General features: G+C 37.0%; 1 protein-coding gene across 1 annotated transcript in view; it reads right to left on the bottom strand.

The window, feature by feature from the left end:
- Positions 1-7,477: 7,477 nt before the first annotated feature.
- The window catches only part of Sugt1 (SGT1, suppressor of G2 allele of SKP1 (S. cerevisiae)), a 57,403-nt gene continuing 49,071 nt past the window's right edge, over positions 7,478-15,809 (bottom strand). Inside the window, exons 12-13 of the mRNA XM_013010871.1 lie at positions 10,791-10,972; positions 7,478-7,974 (exon numbers count right to left, since the gene is read on the bottom strand). Coding sequence (XP_012866325.1) covers positions 7,873-7,974; positions 10,791-10,972 — 284 coding nt within the window. The 3' untranslated portion in view covers positions 7,478-7,872. The remainder of the gene's footprint in view (positions 7,975-10,790; positions 10,973-15,809) is intronic.

Below are 15,809 nucleotides of genomic sequence, written 5' to 3' on the forward strand. Positions count from 1 at the left end.
TCTGGCTGAAGAATAACTTGTTTATTTATAAAGATACAAAGGAAACATCTCAGGAACAAAGACCATCTTCAGAAATTATTAGTTGAGAAAGATGAGCAGGTATTTTATATTTTGACATTTTGGTACTGAATCCCAGTTTGAGAGCTAACAATTTTCCTGGGGAAAATGTTTCCCCAAACACCACAGGACTGAGATGCCAAATGGGTCTTGATGCCATGATCTCACTACTCCTACCTCAAGTGTCTGGTGTTTGCTAATTCAAGTCTATAAAAAGATAGAATTTTAAAACCTAGCTGCCAAATGATCCACTTAATGGCCTATACAGCAAACTCTGTCTCTGAAGAAACAAAAAGGATGAAAGGAAGCACTTCATAATTACATGGAATGGTCACAACTGCTCTCAGGCAGCAGCTCCTTTCTTGCAATTGAATTTTATATGCTCAGTAAAATGACTGCTATCCTACAAACTAAGTGAAGTATGCACCAGCAGTTCTGTATCGCATCTTCCATACACATGGGTCTACAATCTGTCCTGAATTTTAGGACAAATAAGAAAAAGATCACAAGATACAAAATCTTGATAAAGATGAGAGCAGTATATCTTACTACCTGAAGTCTTCAAGATGAGCAAATGGCACAGTAAAGAATGGGCATTCTAGGTAGGTAGTGGGGAATCGTCTGTTGAGTAAAGTGACTGCTTCTTCTCATATAAAGTGGGTCATCTTGGCAGCTCTTCATGTGGGAACTGAGTTCCAGACAGGCTGAAGGGCATCTGAGCAAAGAGAATATAGAAAAGGCTGCTTTCTGGAAAAGTGTTCTTTTCCAAAGTTCCTAATTAAATGAACATACAGAAGATAAAGGGGTTGTGTTCACAACAAAGTCACTAATTACTAAAGGATAGCACTTCACAGGAAGAAGAGAAAAAAAAGCACTGGAAAATTGAAGGTCAGAGGGGAAACAAGTTTGGATGAAGAGACCCTAATTGTGCTCCAGGAACAAAACTATGGCCTACTTTAAAAGAAGTAGGGCTGGGAAGGTGGCTCAGTGGTAGAGTGTTTGCCTTGCATGCATGAGGCCCTGCATTCGATTCCTCAGTACCACATAAACAGAAAAACCCAGAAGTGGCACTGTGGCTCAAGTGGTAGAGTGCTAGCCTTGAGCCTTGAGCTGAGGGACAGCGCCCAGGCCGAGTTCAGGCCCCAAGACCGACCAAAAAAAAAGAAGCAAGTATATATGAAGAACATTTAGTAAGGAAAAAGAGGACAATGAAAGAATAGAAATCTCATCACTTAGTGCTAATCCCGTATTACCACCTCTAACCAGGCCAGTCCAAAAAATGCAAAATCCCAACTGAAATCGATCAGTATGTGTGGACTGGTGCCACTGTATTCTTTCAGATATTTACTTCATTCCCAGTGGTGCCTGTAAAGCAGTCTTCTCAGAAAATTTTAGGTTTGGGCTGGGAAAGTGACTCAGTGGTAGAGCGCTTGCCTTGCATGCTTGAGGCCCTGGGTTTGATTCCTCAGCACCACATAAGAAAAAAGCCGGAAGTGTCCCTGTGACTCAAGTGGTAGAGCGCTGACCTTAAGCTGAAGAGCTGCGGGACAGCACCCAGGCCCAGAGTTCAGGCCCCACGGCTGGACCCCCCCCCCAAAAAAAAGAAAAAGAAAATTTTAGGTTAGTTGTCAAGGTCCTACTGTGATTCTATAGTCTTAGATATATAGTTAGCTACTGCTCACTTAGCAAAAGGAAAATAAAAGATACTGCTGAGTTTCACTTATCTATAATTATTCTGTCATATTGATTGACATTACCGTATGAAAAGCTTCCATTGCAGCAGTTTTAAAAACCTGTTGGGCTGGGAAGGTGGCTCAGTGGTAGAGTGCTTGCCATGCATGCATGAGGTCTTGGGTTCCATTCCTCAGCACCACATAAGCAGAAAAAGACAGAAGTAGCTCTATGGCTCAAGTGTTAGAGCGACAGCCTTGAGCTGAAGAGCTGAGGGACAGTGTCCAGGCTCAGAGTTCAGGCCCCTTGACCGACACATACACACAAAACCCAAAAACTGTTAATCCTATCTCTCCTTCTATACTCCCTCATTCTAACAATTAAGAGTAAATAAGCTAAGATTACTCAATTGATCCATTGATCTTTTTTTTTTTTTTACACCAGATTACTATACTCAAATTCAATCTAAATTTTCACAAAACAGAAATTCCTTGTGAGAAGTGATTTCCACAGATGGACTCTATGGATTTATCTAATGAACATATATTGTATAAAATCACCATTTAAACGATCAATTTAAATGATTTATCAAACAATAGGAAGGAATTGACATAGTCCAAATAATATAAAATCAAAGTGCAAATTTGGAATCAGTAGCAAATTTTAGCAAAAGGTAACAGTAATGTTTTATTCATGAGCGAATTCCTTTAAAGGACCTTTGTACATACATGCATGCTTTGTTCTAAGTGTGTATACATACATACTTATTTGGAAAAAGTTCAATACAATAAAAAATACAAGCAAAGCATGGAAGCATGGGTGTGTCATACCTGTAGTTCTAGGATGCTGAGATTGGAAGGACTGCAATTTGAGACCAGTCCAAGCAAACATACATCAACCAATATTGGGCACAGTGACGTATGCCTGCCAGCCTAGCTACGGAGAAAGCGGAGATTGAAAGAAATGAAGATTTGCTTTTATTTTAAATGTATAATTTGTCCCCATGCAACTGATACAGGCCACCTAGTTTTGAGTTCTACACATACACATTTCTCCGATACCATTTAGTATTCAATTTTAAAATCCTATTTCCATCCCTTTCTATAGCCCTTTCTCATATTTCCCTTCTATATACAAGTAGAACTATTCTCTTGCCAATTATTTCCTTCTAAACCTGCTTTCACATCCCTACTCTCATTACCTACACACTTAATAGGTGACTGTCTTTTTGGTCTTTTGTGTTTATTAAATTTTCTTTGCCTCTGCCCTCCCTACACCAACACACTAGATACGTTTCTTGTCCCTTACTACCTCACTCCACTTTCTCATTAAAGTCCCATAATTGCTAGGCTTAGCCTTTATCCTTTCCTTTTCTATAATAACCAAACAGTATTGTTCATTACTGTTAACCCTGGTTTTTTGTGTTTATTAAATTTTCTTTGCCTCTGCCCTCCCTACACCAACACACTAGCTAGATTTTTCCCCCCTACTACTTCACTCCACTTTCTCATTAATCTCCCATAATTGTTAGGCTACCCTCTATCTTTTCCTTTTCTATAATAACCAAACAGGGGGCTGGGAAGTTGGCTCAGTGGTAGAGCGCTTGCCTTGCATGCCTGAGGCCCTGGGTTCGATTCCTCAGCACCACATAAGCAAAAAGAAAAAAGCCGGAAGTGGCGCTGTGGCTCAAGTGGTAGAGCGCTAGCCTTAAGCTGAAGAGCTGAGGGACAGCACTCAGGCCCAGAGTTCAGGCCCCACGACTGGACAAAAAAAAAAAAAAAACCAAACAGTATTCTTCATTACTGTTAACCCTGCCATCTCCTTCCTATTACTACTCCAGTTAACTAAGATCTCCCTAGACCATGAATGTAGCAGTAATGGTGACTAGTCTTCATCAGAAATTTCCACAAACACAAAGTTGTCATTTATCAACTGTAATTTCTATACTTCCCAAGTTTATTCCCCATTAGGGGAAAAGAGTATCATACAGTGTCTTGAGCATTCTTGTGGAGACTAACAGGCAATGATCAGAATTTGGACCCTTAGATCCATTATAGTTAAACACAAAATATACAGTGTATAAAAAGAGTATTGAAAGCTGTAAGGAACTAAGAAACTTATAATGGCAATCCATCAGAAAAAACATCAGATTTCTCAACACCAACTCTAAATACAAGGAGGGCAAGATCAAGATCTAAGAAATAAGAGTTACCAACTTGGATTAGTGCACCCAGCAATCTCTTATAATTGACAGAAATAAAAACCCTCCATGATAAAAACTAAAGGAATTCATGACTACTAAACAAACACTGCAAAAGATAGTTGGAATCCTACCCAAAGAAAATAAAAATCAGTAAAATATAGGAAAGAATACCCCCTACTATAAAGCAAAACAGGAATAGGAAGCAATTATACAAACAACAAAATGACAGAGAACACAACAAAGTTTACAGTATCAACACTAAATCCTAATGAATGGTCTTAATACTACAAAAGTAATCACTTTACAAACCAGTTTTAGGCATTTGCTATGTAAAGGTAAGTACATAACTATATACATATTTATTCATTATAACCTAAATTTGTCAGATAGCTAACACTACTAAGATGTTTGGCTCACTGAACCTTTTTCATATCTTAAACAGTTTTTACATAAAATTTATGTTAATCTGTATTAGGAGACAAAAACCAGTACTAGGACTGAAAATAACATAACTAGCTAAGCAAGTCACTAGTTGAAACTAGCTAAGCCCAAATGGCTCCTATCTATAATCCTTGCTCCTTTGGTGACTGAGTTTGGGATGATTATGGTTCAAGGTCAGCCTGGACAGAAAAGACTGTGAGAACCTTAATCAAGAGCTGGATGTGGTGGTATCTCATTCTAGCTACAGATGGAAGTGAAAAATACAGGTACATACCTTAGCAGTGAGAGCCTATCTCAAAAATAATCAGTGCAAAAAAGGACTAAAGGCATCATGGATCATTGGTAGAATACCTGCCTAACAAGCACAAGGAAGGCCCTGAGTTCAAACCCCAGTACTGCTAAGTAACAAAGAATCCATAAAATTATTTAAATAGTATCCCCAACCAATTTCAACTATGATTTTTGTAATTTATAATGTGCTATATCGTATTTCTGCTCTCTCCTTTGTGCCTGCTTCTTGGCAAAAATTCTTTCTACAATATTCCTGCAACTAGCTAAGAACCCCAGAAAAATAAACTACCCCTCTGTACATGGTTGTAAAAATTCTAATAGCAACAAGACAGTATGGAAGGAATACTTCTGCATACTTTTGAAAATTGGCATTTAAAAGTTTACTTCACATTTTCAATGTGACCTCAGTGGCTTTTTATGCCGCTGCCTTCAAAGGTGTGAGTAACTTAATTGCTAAGAATTTTCTATTCAACTGGCTATACTTAATTAGCTTAGACTACTACACATCTTCAATAATGACTTTGACTTATACTGACATTATCAAAGACACAGAAAAACTAGTCAATCACAAAATTTCTTAGCAGGACATATATTGAAGGTAGTTCCCTTTTTATTAAAACTGCAATCTTAACTGTTACTGAGTTAACTAGGTAAGGTAGTAAATGAATAGCATGTACATTAACATGCATTCTACTCAGCTGACTCAACCAGTGCCATACTTCTTACTTAGCATCTGATATGTGTATCAGATAGCAACTACTGAGAATATTCCAGTTGCTAATGAAGAAATAGTGCCTCATTATAAATTTATGTTATGCCATGGCCATCCATGAACACAGAGTATTCTCTACTCAAATTTTGTAATATTGTAGTAGTAATAATGTCTTGCTCAAATATCTGGTCTCAGATTTCTTTCATTTTGGCCCAAACAGCAGATTTTTTTTTCAAGCAAGCCTTGGTTAAATAAGAATGTTTCAAAAAGAATACAACTGGCAACAAAGGAAAGACACATTGGAGACAATGGAAATTAGCTCAATGTGGATGACCTCTCTTTACATACAACATAAAACATTATCCTAACTATGAGACTAGGAGGTTGAGTAAAGGGAAGAAGGAAAAAGACTGAGGGTGAATAATTTCATGCAACTACATATGAAGATGGCAGAGGCAATCTCAATGGAAGATGTTGATCAATAGGGGACTGGAATTAGGAGAGAAAATAAATGAGAAAAATATAAATACCATAGTGAAAGCCCTTGGTGCACAAAAGACATAAATGACGCTCAAGAGGTGCTGGTGGGCTTATACCTGTCATCCTAGCTACTCGGGAAGCTGAGATCTAAGGATCACATATGTAAGCTAGCCTGAGCAGGAAGACTTTTGTGACTCTTACCTATTACTAAGCACCAAAAGGCTGGAAGCAAAGCTGTGGCTCAAGTGTTAGAGCACTAACCTAGAGCAAAAAAATCAGGACCAAAGGCCAGACCCTGAGTTCCAGTCCCAGGACTGGCACACACACACAAAAATAATGACAGGAAAGTAAAACAGGGGGGCTGGGTACCAGTGGGAAGGATTAGACCTAAAAAAGGTGAGTGAAGATGAATACAGTTGGAGCAGTTTACTTCCATCTATGAAAGTAAAACAATAAAAACCATTGCAATTGCTTTAAGGAGGAATAGTAGGGCAGGAAAGATAAACAGATGTGCTGAGGTTTTTAACACGTATGGAAATGTCACAATAAAAATCGCCCTTGTGCAACTAATGTACACTAGAGTTTTCAGGGGAAAAAAAAACACAAAAATCAGTAAAGTAGGACTCTGAACAGAAACCAGAAATTTTTATCTTTGCTTAGCTCTAATTCCTCTAAGGCAAAGAGAATTAACAATGTTCTTGCATGGTTATAGTAGCAAGTATGATCACAAAGTTGTAATTCCTTAATGCTGCTTAAAGAGAATAAGCTGTAGTAACATAAAAACAACCACCTTAGATAGGCACTGGTCGCTCAAACCTTAATCTGACTCAGGAGGCTGAGATCTGAGAATTGCTGTTTGAAGGCAGGCTTGAATGAATATAGGGGACAGCACTTAGGCTCTGAGTACAAGCTCTAATACACATAAAAATTAAAAATAAAAATGAATTTTAATCATGGAATGCTTACGATAATCTCAAAACTGTATTTACAGTGAGTGCAGCTTTCAACCACTCCATACCTCCTCCTGCAACATGAACTCTTTGAAATTAATGTCTTTTTTTGTTTTGTCATGGTATTTAGGCATACAGTAAATACTATACAAAGATAGTAACTTAGTTTTAAAGTAGTTACCATATCTACTGAGATCAAAGTATCTGCAAGAATTTGAGAACAGATTTTTCTCATAAATTTAGAAACAAAATATAAAAACTCCACTAGTGCTATAACTTATGGAATCCTGATATGACCAAAGTACCAAGCAGCAGTTTCTCACATTATTCTTATATAATATGCCACATAATATAGAACAGTATCTCCAAAACCATAGCTGTTTGCAGTATGTTAAACTCAAGAACCTACTTTAATAGGAATTCAAAAAAGTGTGACCAAAATCTCAGTGCAGTTACAAATGACAAATATTTCTCTTAAAAAGAACTAAATGGGACTTTCTGTGATTACTGCTCAAATTTCTCATGACAAACAATGGGACTTTCTATGATTACTGCTCAAATTTCTCATGACAAACTTAAGGAAAAGGTAAATAAGCCAAACGTTTTCATAGAAAAAGTGTATTTACAATTCTCATTCAAAAGCAGTTTTTAAAAGAAAACACAATGTAACAATGAAGTTGAAAACTTTATGCTCAACCAAAGTTGCCAGGTCTAATAAGTTATTAACAGAATACTGGATCAAAAGAAAGTAAGGCAATAACCCAAGATACATCATTAAAGATTTCTCCACTCCCACAACTAATAGAACTAATCTACCTAGTGGCAAATAATACTTCATTCAGGTTATCATGTTTGAAATCCTTAAGGACTGAAGTAATAAAGATGTGGTCTTCATTCTTCATTACACTCTTAGAACACTTGAAGGAAAATAGTTTCCAAAGCACAAAGAGTTTGTAAAGAGGTATAATCTTTGAAAAAGATATTGTGTTCAAAATTCAAGAATGCAGTATCAATACACACTGGGTATTAGTGAATATATGCAATACAATGATATCAAATTTATTTATTTAGTACTTTTTCCATTCCATATCATCAGGAGGATTGATTTCAACTTTCCTTTTACCTACATCTGACCAGTTGGTACTCAAAACTGTACCACCAGACTCCATCTGCAATTAAAAAAAAAAAGAATAAATTATTTCTTGGTCCATAAAATCAAAATGGATGAATATCTTTCAAAATGGTCCAAACATAAAATCCCAAATATAGGCTATTTAAAATATTTACATAATCTTAGACTTTTCAAAGAAGCTAACAAGTTCTAAGAAACCTGAAAAGTAAATTAATTGTATTAGGTACTCAAAGCAATATTAAGCACCATGTACTCCTCTGCTAATCAGTACAGAAGTATATATGGGGAAAAAAACCCTCAAATAAAAACAAAGTTATCTATCAAAAAAGATAATGCTGTAATCTTCTGGATACAGTAAAGTTCAAGCAAATTAAACTACTTTTAATGCCAGTTAAGTAGAAATTTAAGAATCCATGTTTAATGTTTCATTTGTGCCAAACACAAAGGCTTTCTCCTAAATTGTTCTTAAAAATCAAAGTGCACAAACTCTTGGTATCTGCACTTCATTATATTTTAAGGTGATGATTGCTGAATAAAAACTGCAAATGCTGGGGCAACAGAGTTCAATACTCTTAAAATTCAAATTTATCTGCATCATACGTGCAGTAGGTCTGAACATCTGTAACATGAAACCATATGGAACAGGTTATACTACTGTCACAAAATTACTTTTGAATACATTAATACTGATCACATAAACTAGATTTCATGTTCTTTACATTGAATAATACACATGCTTGATTTGATTCCACCAAACACAAGCTGCCTGTCTTTCAACAAACCTAAAATTCTCTTTGTCAAATTAAGCACATTACATGCCTTTTTTTTTGGTTTGAGATGATCACCAAACTCTGGAAGGCCCCATTTGCTAAAAATAAGGACCAAGAAACACTCAGCAGATCCCATGATTTACACACATTTAATTGACAAAAAACTGGCTAAAAGCTTCTCTGAATCAACTGAGCTGCTTAATGCACATGGGAGAAGTTTTATTTTTTGGTTCTGAAATTTTTTTATTATATTTTTTACTGCACTAAGTCAAAATCCATGCAATATATTAATGATTAAGGTGGGATTGCTGTACATACAACAAAGCTAGACAAAGTCAGTGTCTCTGTGGAAAACTGGTTACATATTTATCATTTACTGAATATATCACTAATCAAGGACTATACCATATTCATAAAGTTATGTGCAACATTAACAATTAACAGTTTTGGCCAACAATAAACTGCATTTAATTTCAAGACATCAGATGTGTAAAATAAGCATTCCCAAAAGAGCACTTTAAATCTTCACTGCTCCCTTTAAATACTTTTTTTAAAACTTATTCCAGGAATTTGAGTTAAAATTCCTCTTAACAAACCCCTTAATAAGGTACTATATTCCATAAATAAGGCTAAAATATAATTAAATTCATCAGTTTTCCTTACAATTTATTTTCTGTCTATATGCTTTCTATTTGAACACATCATGTGGTGACAGAGTAATAACAAAATATTTTAGGACATTCAAATATCCATGTCATGTTTTATTATTTTGCATTTTTACTAGTTCTTCCAGTATTAAAATACAACAGGTTATTTAACTATAGGAAAAATACATATACAAAATGAAATGTAGGGTTTTGTTTTTGTTTTTGGTTGGTCATGGGGCTTGAACTCAGGGCCTGGGTGCTGTCCATAAGCTTTTTCACTCTACTACTACTTTGAGCCTCAGAGATAACTTCTGGTTTTCTGGTGGCTAATTGGAGACAAGAGTCTCACGGACTTTCTTGCCCAGGCCGGCTTCGAACCACAATCCTCATATGTCAGCCTCCTGAGTAGCTAGGATTACAGGCATGAGCCACTGGCACCTGGCTCTCAAATGTGTTTTTTACTGCTATTAGTAAGTAGTCGTACTTAGGGCTTACAATTCCTAAGTCAGGTTATAAATACAATGTTTCTTGGTCAATGTCACCCCTTCCTTCATTCTCTTCCACTTCCCCCACTACTGTCCCTAACTTCAAGTTACACAGTTCATTTTTTACATTATTGAATGTAATAACTGCATTTACTCACCCTCCCTCTATTACTGTGTTTCTGTCTTGTGTCAAAACTATTTGCTCAAAGCTATGATTATGATTGTTCTGCTGTTATCCTCATCAATGATATCCTCAAGACAGACAGAATATCAGTAAATATTTTGACTGTTTTGGTGATAAAACTTGAGTTTGAACTCAGGGCCTCCCCCTTAGTAGGCAGTGATCTACTCCATGAGCCATGTCCCCCATAATCCTGAACTGCATATAATGAAAATGTATGATACTCCCCCAATGTTAGAAAATGGAAAGACTTGGAAAAAATTATATTAATTAAGCCAGACCCAAAGAAACATAGGTCCCAAAGTCTCCCTTATTTTCAATAACTAAATAACTAGTATAACATCTAGAATAATCTTACCAGACAAGCAGAAAAGGTCAAAAGCTATGTACCTAGGACCATATAAGATGATGCTAAGCGAAATGAACCACAAGATAGGGACACAAGAGTTTTTTTCTTTGTGGCTGTTGTTTTTAATGTACTATGTGATTTTTTTTTTATTATTTGATTCCCGTGCCCTGCATCTTGTATATACATTTTTCTAATTTGGGGAGGGGAAGGGGAAAAACTTATTTCTCATCTCTACTTCATGTTTTCAAATTCAACAATTACTCTGTTTAGAGTAAGGAGAAATTTTTAGACAAAATCTATTCACAAAAAGGTCTAACCATATATAGTATATGTAGTTTAGTCCCAAATTACCTACTTATTATTTTCTTACAATGTCTAGATTTATTCCTACATTTGAAAAAAAATATATATATATTCTTACAAATGATTTGTTCATGGCACGTTTCACTTCATCAGAACCATCTGAATATATTTGTTGAAATAATTTGTTTAAAGCTGCATCACCCTCCAACTTCTCATTCTTTTCTTCCTCTTTGATCTCACCAACCAATTTATCCCAATTTCTTGTATAATGAGATGATGATGGATATAGGTTCTTTACATCTGCAAAGTCAAAAAGGCAGAAGTGATTAATCAACATCATTTGATTGTGTCAAGAATCCATAAACAATGTGACCATGGTGGTGTATAGAACATCTTATCAAAGAGTATAACCTCCTGAATTACAAGTTTATGGAAAGCATTTTTTTATATACACATCAATAACTAACTAGGTTTATCCTTCTACAAGAATTAGCACATTCAAAATCTAGGATTTTCTTTGGAGAAAAACAAAACCAAAGTGTAGGTTATGGGGGCATTATATAAGAATAGATTCTTTGTTAATAACAGGAAACTAACTGAAGTACATAGACTTTCAGAGATGATACAAGCAATAATTTTTTTAAAAAAGATGTTTTGTTAAAAATTTCTAGTCAGGCTGTGGGCTTGGCTCATGTGACAGAGTACCTGCTTAGCAAGGCCAAGGCCCAAACCATTTCCTCTAAATTCAGGAATAAGATAAGGATGACTACTGTATTGCTTTTCAATGTAATACTGGAATTCCTAGCCAGAAGATTAAGGTGAGAGAGACATAAAAGGGATTCAATTAAGAAAAAAAAAAATCAAACAATCCCTATTTGCAGAATATAATCTAAAGGATCCTATAAAGACTCTACCTCCAAACTCCTAGACCTGATCAGTAACTTTGCCAAAGTAGCAGGATACAAACAACCCACAAATATCAGTATTTTTCTGTATACCAACAATTAGCAGACAGGAAATCAGGAGAACAATTCAATTTGCAATAACAATTTTTTTTTAAATCTAGGAATATACTTGAGGAAGTGAAGGAACTCTATAACAAAAACTAAAAAACAAAAACAAAAACTCTGAAGAAAGCAATTGAAGACACCAGAAAGTACCATGTGCACTGATCAATAGAATATTGTGAAAATGGTCATACTACTTGGCACTGGTGGCTCATGCCTGTAATCCTAAATACTCAGGAAGCTGAAATCTGAAGATGGAGGATCCAAGGTAGCCCAGGTAGGGAAGTCTGAGATTCATCTCCAATTAAGTACCAAAAAAGCTCAGGGACAGTAAACAGGCCCTGAGGTTCTAATCCCAAATCCAGAACAAACAAAAGAAAATTGCCATACTGCCAAAGGTGATCTACAAATCAGTGCCAATATCCCAATGTCAATGAGAGAGAGAAAACAATCCAAACATTCACATTGAACCACACAAAAGGTCCCAAAGAGCCAGAGCAAATTTAGACAAAACAATTCTGGAGGTTATCACAATTCCAGACCTCAAACTTTACTATAGAGCTGTAGTAACAATACCAGCTTAGTACGGGCACAAAAATAGGTCCAAAGACTAAAAGAATAGACTTGAGGACCCAGAAATAAACTCATATACTTACAGCCATCTAAAATTAGCCAAGGATGCTAAAAATGTATGCTGGAATACAGTCTCTTCAACAAATGCTGCTGAGAAAACTGCATATCCATATGTAAAAGGCTGAAATTGGATCCATTTGTTACCACGCACTAATAACAAATTAAAATGGATCAAAGACCTCAACATCAGACTGAAACCTTGAAACTACTACAGGAAGGAGGAAAAACATCAGAACTTATTAGCATAGGGAGTAGAGTTCCAGGGGCTCAGCAAATTGAAAAGACAATCGACTAATGGGATTGCATCAAACTAAAATTTCTGCATAAGGGCATAGTTACTAAACTAAAAAAAATAGTCTACAGAATGGGAGATCTTTACCAGCTATATATCAGACAAAGGCCTAATATCCAGAATATACAAGGAGCTCAAGAAAGTAACCACCGATACAATAAATGAGCAAAGGAGCAAAATAGAAACATTCCAGAAGACTTTTTATTCCTAATTGAATCCCTTTTTTGTGTCTCTCTCTTGCCTTATTCTTCTGGCTAGGAATTCCAGTATTACATTGAAAAGGAACAGAGTAGACATCCTTATCCTGTTCCTGATTTTAGAGGAAATGGTTTGGAGCCTTGGTCTTACTAAGCAGGCACTCTGTCACATGAGCCAAATCCATAGCCTGACTAGGAAGTTTTAACAAAATATCTGTTAAAAAAATTAGAATTGCTTGTATCATCTCTGAAAGTCCTAATAAACACATGAGGAAATGCTCAGCATTCCTGACAATAAAGGAAATGCAACTCAAAGTAACATGGAGTTTGTATCTCACCCTAGTAAGATTAGCCAGCCTTTTGAGGAGCTAGGATTTCAGGTATGAACTATTGGTTATCCAAGGACACAGGAAGAGGAATCTCAAGTGTGTGGGGTTGTTTCTCTTCCCTCCTACAGCCTGTGCAGGGGCGTCTGCTTAGCACAACCATCTCAGGCTTTTCTGCAACTTAATGGGTAGATAGAGCAGGCAGATTTGGGGATCTGAAGTTTTTGAAGGGTGTGTACTTGAAAAGGGGAACAGTGGAGTTCATGAACTGAGGATCCTGATAGTCAGGAAAGGCAAACTAAACAGCCACTCCTGATGCTTACTTTTCTTTTGCTCTTGCCTTTAAAAATTATGATGATGATGCATATTTTAACACAGTAAAGTGATCAGTTTAATGAATTTTGACAGTCATATACTTCCATGTATCCACTCCCAAATCAAGACATAGAACATTTCCCAGTATTTCCTTGTGCTCCTTTTCACTGGGGAGATGCCTCCCTGCAGGCAGTCCTTAAGTCTGACTGCCTGCTCTGTAGATGAATTTTATCTTTGTTTGGGCTTGGATCCCATCAATGGAATTGTACAACATGTTGCCTCTATTACTTTTCTAGATGCTATTGTAGTGTGTAACTACGCACTTAATGGCTTAAAACAACCTAAATTTATTTCTTTTGTTTCTGTGTTAGAGGTTCAGTCTTTGGGCTCAAGTCTAGGTGGTCACAGGGTCTGTTCTTTTCTGAAGTCCCTTGGGAACAATCTGTTCCCTTGTCTGGGCCAATGACATCTTCTCCACCTTCAAAACCAACTGTTTACGGGCTGGGAATATGGCTTAGTGGTAGAGTGCTTGCCTAGCATGCATGAAGCCTTGGGTTTGATTCCTTAGTACCACAAACAAAAGTACGAAGTGGAACTGTAACTCAAGTGGTAGAGTGCCAGCCTTGAGCAAAAAAAAGCTCAGGGACAGTGTCCATGCCCTGAGTTCAAGCCCCTGGACTGGCAAAATAAAAAAAACAAACCAACAACAGCAACAACAACAACAAAACCCCACAAAAAACAGCAGTGTTACATCTCTGCCATTCTTCTCTAGTCACATCTCCCTCTGGCCACAGTTAAGAGGAAAGGTTCTAATGCATGTATGCGTGCGCACTAGTACTAGGGATTGACCTCAGGGCCTCAAGTTCTCCTTGGCCTGTTGAGTTCATGGCTAGTGCTCTACTACTTGGGCCACACCTCCAGTTCTGGCTTTTTGCTGGTTAATTATTAGACAGATGAATCTTGAGACTTTGTCTACCCTTTGTCTAGCTGGCTATGAACCATGATCCTGATAGCTCAGACTCTGAGTTGCTATGATTATAGTTGTGAGCCATAGGCATCAAGACATGTCTCTTCTCTTTAGATGACTCAGGTGGTTGGATTGGGCCCTGAGACAGTTTGGATGTGGTTGGCCCTAAAGAATCATTTGTTGAGCCAGGCAAGGGTGGCTCACGCCTGTAATCCTAGCTACTCAGGAGGCTGAGATCTGAGGATCGTGGTTCAAAGCCAGCCTGGGCAGAAAAGTCCATGAGACTCTTATCTCCAATTAAACACCAGAAATCTGGAAGTGACGCTGTGGCTCAAGTGGTAGAGCACTCACCTTGAGCTGAAGAGGTCAGAGCCAGTGCCGAGACCCAGAGCTAAAGCCTCACAACCCACCAAAAAGAAAAGAAAAGAAAAGAAACAAAAATACACTAATAAGTGAGCATCTTTTAAAATATAGCCTTTGCTAAGAAAAAAAAAAAAGATGCTTTCTTAAAAACTCCTAGTCAGGCTGTGATCATGCATGGCTCTAGTGGTAGAGTGTTTGCTCAGCAAGAACAAGCCCTGAGTTCAAACCCCAATACTGCTAAAACAAAAATAACAAAACAAGGTCCTCTTTGCAAATAAGATTTAAATGGTAAAAATGTGACTTTCCATAAGTATACACTCTTAAGGAAAGAAATAAAGGGGAACTATATATAACTACCATACTATCAGTTAAGACTCCATTACTATCTCTACACATTAAAAATGTAAGAATTGCCAAGTGCTGGTGGCTCACGCCTGTAATCCTAACTAATTAGAAGTCTAAGATCTGAGGATCGTGGTTCAAAGCCAGCCTGGGCAGGAAATACCATGAGACTCTTATCTCCAATAAACCACCAAAAAACCAGAAGTGGCGCTGTGGCTCAAGTGGTAGCCTTGAGCAAAGGAGCTGAGGGACAGTGCCCAGGCCCAGAGTTCAGCCCCATGATTGACAAAAAAATAAAAATAAATTTAAAAAAAGTAAGAATTAAGAACAAATTCCTGAATGCTGAAACTACCACAGACTATTTAGTAATGACTATATATAAATTATATATATAGTTTAAAATGGGCATATCAGGGTAAACAAAGGTTACCTGCAACAGAGAAGCTACTAGCCTAGTGTGCCTAAAGGCACTGTAAGGGCTAATCCAAAAACCAAAGAAATGAAGATGCTGCAACATAAATAACTTTAAAAATAACTAAAGTCAGGCACTGGTGGCACATACCTGTAACCATAGCCACTCAAGAGATCTGGGCTAGCCTGGCGCTGGTGGCTCACGCCTGTAATCCTAGCTACTCAGGAGGCTGAGATCTGAGGATCGCGGTTCAAAGCCAGCCCAGGCAGGAAAGACCGTGAGA

The sequence above is a fragment of the Dipodomys ordii genome, unplaced genomic scaffold (genome assembly GCF_000151885.1).
Source record: "Dipodomys ordii isolate 6190 unplaced genomic scaffold, Dord_2.0 Scaffold1, whole genome shotgun sequence".
NCBI classification, from domain to species: domain Eukaryota; kingdom Metazoa; phylum Chordata; class Mammalia; order Rodentia; family Heteromyidae; genus Dipodomys; species Dipodomys ordii.